Here is a 7,562-nt window from a genome sequence, read left to right on the forward strand (position 1 = left end):
TTTCTGAGTCTAGCTTATTTTGCTCAACAGGACAACCTCCAGATTCACAAATTTTCCTGCAAATTACATAATTTGGTCATGTTTCCTGGCTGAATAATTCTCCATTATGTATGTATACCACATTTTTAAATCCAGCTGTTGATGGGCACCTAGGCTGGTTTCATATCTTGGCTATTGAAAATTGTGCCACATCAAAAATAGGTAGGAAGATATCCTTATAGTATACTGCTATTAATTCCTTGGACCATATACCAAGGTGTGGTATACCCCGATCAAGTGGTTCCTCTATTTTTGCTTTCTGAGGAACCTTCATAGTAGCTGTACTATATTACATTTTTTGAGGAGCCTCCATCCTGATAGAGAGTGTGCTGCTTTCCATTCTCAGTAGAAGTGTGGAAGAATTCCTTTACCCCACATCCTCTGTAACATGTATTGTTTGTGTACTATTCATTATGCCAGTTCTGACCAGGGTGAGATGGAATCTCAGTGTGGTTTTGATTTGCATTTGTTTACTGGCTGAAAAGATGAACTTGCTAAGCCCTGGATTTGATCCCAAGCACCAAAAACAAACATAGCAACAACAAAGTGACCAGAATAAGAAAAGGATGTTTTAGGGCTTGAAATGCAGCTTGGAGATTGAATGCTTAACTCGCATACAGCATTTATAATCCCCTAGATTCTCTCCCAAGTATTGGGAGGTTCTTTTTCCTCAGAATAGAAAAAATGTTGAAACATCTGCTACTCCACACACTCATCTGTTGCTCAAAATCCAAAACTGGTATACCTCTAAATGAACTATCAATTTATACATAAAATTTTCCATATATCTTAATCCACATAGAAATCATTTTACATTTGCACAATTCTATATATATGAATAAGTGGTCATATGGTGAATTAATTTTGTTATGCCACTTGAAAATGAAAATTTTCCTAAACCTAATTGGTTATTGGCTCCAACTTCTGAAGTAAACTCACGTAGATAATTTCATTAATTTACCAATAACTTAACAGCAAATTTTCAGGGTTACATAGTTTGGACTATATTGGTATGTTATTACAAACTCTTTTAAACCTTAACTAATCTTCATAAACGGTCAATGATTGATGAAAAGTGATTTGTATCTTACTCTGTATTCTTAATATATGCATTTTGTTGTCTTAGAAAAAGTGTTGTATAACACATAACCCTTACCTCTATAGGTCAAATTAAACCCATTTCAAACCTTAGTCAAGAACTAACATACAATATATATAAAATCACTTTGAAAATACCATATGAAACAAGAAGAAAATTAGTATTCACATAAAATATCAGTCAAGTTTTTTCCTTCCTCACTAGAGTTTCAGTGTAAAGAAGCAATATATTTCAAAGCAAATTTATATTTAATTTATTAAAAATTATACTTCCAAGAATGTCCTATAAAAGGATAAAATTAATTCACTCACCTCCATTTCAGAATTAGACCATGAATTCTATCAAAAAATAGTTGTACATTTAAACTAGCAATTCTTTATAACAACATACCTGATCTAGAACTAGCTACCTTCAGTCTTATGTATAATTTTGTGTATCTTTCTTTAATAACCAGAAAAAAGTTGTATTTTGAGCAATCTTAAAATCTTAAATATACAAGATATTCATCAAAGATCTGGAAAACCTAGAAATCTCTAGAAACAAATGTCAAAAACCATCACTGTGGCAGAAATAAAAACAATCTAATATAAATTCAAACTTTTCATTTAACCAAATTATGGAAACACAAACCATTATATGAGCTTAAATATGTTTTTCTAGATATCTTTAATCCACTCCCTTTTCATAATGCTGCTATAAATGAGGCGACTAGAAACACCGAAAGCAATTCAGCATAGGTTAGGCTTCCAAACCTGAAGTTTTAGCTTGGAAGATGCTGAATGCATCAGAAGCCATACTCAATATAAAGGAAACTTACCTTCTGTGTGCACAGCTGACACATAGGTCCAGTTGTATCTCTTCACGATGTCCACCATAGCTCTTGCCTGCTGGGCATCTGAAGGAACAACTCTCATGAAGTACTTGAACAGAGTCTTGTCACTCAGATCCATGCTGGTTGCCGAATAAGCAATCTGAGGTATGTTGAAAAGCTGGAGTAAATTCTGGACTTGAATGGCCACAGAACTGGAGCCAGGCCCAATGACCCCTACTATGGGTTTCTTGGAGCGGAAAGAGGAAGAGCCATCCACACAGCGTACCAGTCCCTCTTCTTCTTCTGAAGAAATGAGGGAATCTCTTATGAACTCAATGCTCTGCTCTAGGGCCACAGCTGAATGCCAGCAGGAATCTCTTATCTCACAGCCAAGGGTGATGTTGGGCAAGAGTGTGGGGTCAGAGTTGATCCTTTCCAGGGTGTGGAGCATGGCCTCCACTCGCTGAATGCCATACTGTTCCCGGACTGCCCCACACTTCCTCTCATGAACTTTGTCCACAGTGGGCTGGTGGTGGACAGAAAAGAGAGCTCCAATAATGATGTCACCTGGCATGTGAGCCACCACCCTCCTTTCACTGGACTGTGCACTCCCACGGACATCTTCTTTCAAAAGCAGGACGGACAGGATCAACAGAAGGACCATTTTAAGAAAGGAGTTCAAGCTAATAAAGATAGCATCATGAGGAAAGTTTAGGAGAGCGCAGACAGATACCATCAAAGTCCTATGATGAGTGGCACATAAAGGAATTAGCCAGAAATTTAGATATATTCTCTAAAGAACCACCATGTGCTCAGGAAGGATTTGGTTAAATGCATCCATGCAATCATGATCTTCAAAACCTGGGGGGAAAAAAGAGCATGAGTTTTTAACAACATAATTACACTTAGTCTAGGTAAGCTTGAATGGTCCACACTAGTGAGAAAAAGAGAGCTCTGATAATACAGAATAAATAAATAAATACATCTAATTTCTTTTGTCTCACTTGTGATTTTATAAAATAGGTAATATAGCTTCTTGCCTCTGTCTTGCTTAGAATGATTATTTTTCTTTGGTTCATCTGGAATACATAAAATCAAATATCTTTTGCAACTGGAAGAACTGTTCTTTCAGGCAGAAGTTAGAGCATTTAACCTAGTGCAGACAGAAAACTGAATGATATGCACTCCAAAATATTAAACATTGGTGATTTTTTTAGGTGATATGATTTATTTTACTTTAATTTTTCATTAGGCCTTTTATTTCTTTCCAAAGTTTCAGCACTGAGCATGTATTAATTACACAGCTGTAAAAATAAAGTTATCTATAAAAGGCTAGGGATAGCTCAGTGAAACAGCACATGCCTAGCATAGGAAGGACCTGGATTTCCTTGTTGGTACTGCCAAACAAAAGAAACAAAACCCATATTCTTCTTCAAATGCATCATAAAGCAAACTGAATATTCTTCCTAAGAATAAATACGCATTTGTTTAATAAATATGTAGATATAACAAAGATGAATGAGAAGTGAATATTTCAAGTTTGAATTGTAGCAGTTTGATGAATTGACATATTGCAAAGTAAAATGCCCTCCAATAGGCAACAAGTGATAGTGACATCAGCATCAATTTTTGAAGAAAATAATACAAAGATTCAAACCTTAGTTCTACTTTTAAAAATATTCATAAATTATTTAACTTCTTCGTAGTGAGAATACTGAGTATCTGATAAAATGAGATAATCTATTCTAGGCTGTCCTTATGGGAATCAACATATGATATCAACTATGTAAATGTTTTAAATATTGAATAGAGACACAGGGCATTCTGTGGCTAGGCGGTGAGGGCAGAAAATTTTCATGCAATCCACTTGGTTCTCCAGAGAGTCTTCAAAGTAATTACAAAGTCTTGTAATAAAATTCACAGTAATCAGTTCTCTAGCCCTGATGAACAACAACAAAAAAATCCACATCACAAGACTCAGAGGAATGGAAGTATGCATATTTGAAACTATCCTTCTAAGAGGAAACTTAGTACAGCTATGAGTAGTGTTATATATTTCAATTTAAATTCCTAGGAGGAAGGAGATTTTGATTCAGATTTCCTACATGAAAATCTAGCATAATTTATAAAAGAAAAATAACAGATTAATTATTTCAAATATTTAAAGGGGTTGTGGAAGAGACTTATTTTGTATGTTATTATCTGTGCCAGTCAAGGGTCTTAAATTATTTTAAAATGACTAATTTAATAAGCACCACCTTTTAGAATTAGGTGATGCTTCTTCAGGAACTTTTCAAATTATCATACCTCTACAAGAATACCAATGGTTTCAGAAATCATCAGGTCTGCAAAAATTCCAGGCCAGACACACAATAAATAGAACTTGAATCACATTTCTAATCACTCCCCCCTCACTTTCAGTTTCCTCCTACTGTTTCCTATGGCAACAGAGAAAGATTCCCTCTGTACAGTGCCAAACACTAAAACTAAAAAACAAAAATTCATCAATGACTTGATAATTCCAGAATAATGAGGTGTTTGGCAATATATAAGAAAAAATCATTTTGGTTATAAAAGTTAGCATTTTAGACCAGGAAAAAGGGAACAAAGAATGCTGTTAATTTTCTCATGGAAAAGTTATCTGAATATTCCCAAATGTTACTTATCTTTCCTTGTACAAAAGGCCTGGAGAAAATGCTTTTTCTCATGATCATGTGAATTATACTGCAGACAAAAACTATGAATTAAAAGAACACAATTCCTCATTAAATTGAGTTAGTAGACAAGTCCAACAACAAATCATCTCTATGCAACAGCATCAAATTAATAAAAGAAACTAGAAGTGACCCATCAAATTTATAAAGAGGAAATACTAATCCTATGTGTTTTGTTAAAGTTATTTTAGGAAAACCCAAAATATTGATACATACATTTATATATACACACAAATACTAAAGTTTGCTTTCCTTGTATATATAAATTAATTAACTCATTCAAGAAAGATCTATTAATTGTTGTGTGAGAGAAAATGATGTAATAAAGAAGTATAATGATTGTGTTGAAAGTTACGATTAATATATTTCCTTGAGCCAGGGATTTGGCTCAGTGGTTCCGCTGCCTGCCATGCAAGCCCAAGGACCTGAGTTCGATCACTAGTACCAAAAAAAAAAAAAAAAAAAAAAAAAGTGTTTATCAAGATACGATAGCTGTTCATAATTATGGGCCGGGGATTTAGCTCAGTGGTTCCATCACCTGCCTCACAAGCACAAGGTTCCGAGTTCAATCCCTGGTACCAAAATAAATATTTGTTAAAAGAGTGAATGAATCAGTGCCTGGAGCATTACGGGTGTGAACAAATATTTAAGACGCATTTATGCTGTAACTTTCTCTGTGCAACTCAGTGGTAAAACACTCAGAGATGAGGTTTTGGGCAATGCAGCAAAGGAAAGGAGGCACACGAGAGCATGGGAAGGGAAAGTAAGGACATATACAGTGAGAGAAACCAAGAGAGAATGTTGTAGACACTTTAGTGCTCACTGACATACATGAGGTTTCTAGGTTGCACAGAAAAAAGTGCGGGGAAAAAAACAGACACACAAGCTTAACTACCATGTGGTAGCTCTCATTTGAGTAAGGCAAAGGACAAAGAAAATCATAAAGAATGGACAGAAAAGGAAAAAGGGGCAGATCTGTTGCAAAGGGTAAGCGGTCTAAGGGAACAAGGGCAAGGGGTGAGGAGAACAGAAAAGGAAATAAGAAGAATAAAAATATGCCATGTACCTAATAGCCCCAATTAATGTAAGCACTGTATGCTACAGCATGAGCTAAACCAAATCACATCAACAAGTATGAAAAAGGAGATGGGGACCTGGATGAGGAGTGGAGCGGGGAAGAGATTCTTTTTAAAAAGACACAAGCTGTAATACATACATGTAACCACTCCCCAAGGTGATTGTAAACTGTATAAATTGCAAATGAGTACTAATAAGAAAAAATTTTAAATACAGTGCATTTATGAAAGCATAAAAAAATGCCCCTGATTCCCCTGAAAGTTTATATTCTCGGTTCATTATATATCCTGTTGACATGTGACCCAATAGCTCTGTGTGTCTGTTGAACGTGTGGCATATGTGTATCAATAATCCTCATAAAAACCTTGAGATGCAGTTATCATTGATCATCTCTGTTTTACAAACGTCATAAAGGCTTAGATAAATTAAAATTTAGCCAATCACTTAGAAAGTGATAAGCCAGAATTATAATGCCTGTTGGCTGCAAAACATACTCTTCACCTTCTCTTACTGCTTCACTGCCCTTCTTTTCCTCATTGAGTTTATTGGTACATTTTAGGTACACAGTACAGTTACATTCATTATTGGGTTCTTGTAGCTTTACATGATGGGTCTTGTTTTTCATTTTTTCCCCTTTTCCCTGCCCACCCTTCTGATGAGAGGTATTTAAAAAATCCATGGAAATGAAAAGGGACACCCAGACCGTTTATACTCCTTAGCAATACGGAAACTCTGAGAAATTACATTATAATATTTAGAAGTGAGCTCCACCCTCTTTACCACCAGGCAACAGAACAGGTTTTATAGAAGATAATGTGGGCGGGGAAGGGGGAGACGGTGAGGCATGGTTAGGGGTCGATGAGAAGGCAAGCACACGAGCAATTCCCTGCCTGAGCAATTCAGAGCAGAGTTCGGGGTGAGGGAGGTTGAGACATGTCATATGTGTCCTCCAATTCCCCCAAGAAATGTAATCGTTATGTACTGCAAATATGTACTAAAAGTTAAAATGGGGAAAAGAGGAATCTAAAGCTGCTTCTGCTCTGACGGGAGGAAGAACATAGTAACATGAGAGATGAGGGAGGAGTAACTGTAAACAAGGATGGAGCTTTGTTGGCTCGTGGGCTGCTCACCTCCTGCTCTGTGGTCCAGTTCACAGCAGGCACAGACTGGTACAGTTCCTTGCCCTGGTACAGTTCATTGCCTTGATCTAAAGGATGAAGAACATTTCCAGGAAAAAGATGGCTCAAGTGTATAGAAGGCAAACATGCATATGGGTTTCTTTTTGTTTTCTTTTTCTTTTTTTTGTCTTTTCTAATACAAGGGATCAAACTTGGGTCCTTATGCTTATGAGGCAGGTAGTGGAACCACTGAGCTAAATCCCCAGCCCAATATGGGTTTCTAATGTAAGTGTATTTATATTGCCTTGATATCCCCTATCAGATAATGGAGTATAGATACCTGGAAAAGTACATTCTGAAATAAATTATCACATAGAAATGTGTTAGAAATGTGCCGTAACATTATTTCAATACATAGAAAGTCATTCCAGGTGCTATCAATATACTAAAAATTAAGAAATGATAAACTCAAAACAGTTCAGTAAAGAATATAACAAATCTGTTAGCCTCTCTCATCTGTCCAATATATGTTTATTGAGTAACCAAGCACTGTTGTGGGACCTAAGAATTCAATTATAGACAATAGAGTCATAAGTTCATACCTTCAGAGATCCTATAAAAAAAATCTGAGGGAGGGCTGGGGATTTAGCTCAGTGGTTCAGTGGCCTGCCTTGCAAGTGCAAGGACCCGAGTTCAATCCCCAG

The 7,562-nt window shown here is 36.2% G+C and overlaps 1 protein-coding gene across 1 annotated transcript in view; it reads right to left on the reverse strand.

Annotated features, from left to right (window-relative positions):
- Grm5 (glutamate metabotropic receptor 5) overlaps positions 1–7,562 on the reverse strand; it is a 527,108-nt gene that overhangs the window by 511,763 nt on the left and 7,783 nt on the right. Inside the window, exon 2 of the mRNA XM_033763941.1 lies at positions 1,956–2,810. Within this exon, the coding sequence (XP_033619832.1) occupies positions 1,956–2,685 (730 nt within the window). The 5' untranslated portion in view covers positions 2,686–2,810. The remainder of the gene's footprint in view (positions 1–1,955; positions 2,811–7,562) is intronic.

The sequence above is a fragment of the Fukomys damarensis genome, unplaced genomic scaffold (assembly GCF_012274545.1).
Source record: "Fukomys damarensis isolate Sample0158 unplaced genomic scaffold, DMR_v1.0_HiC HiC_scaffold_16, whole genome shotgun sequence".
Classification (NCBI taxonomy): domain Eukaryota; kingdom Metazoa; phylum Chordata; class Mammalia; order Rodentia; family Bathyergidae; genus Fukomys; species Fukomys damarensis.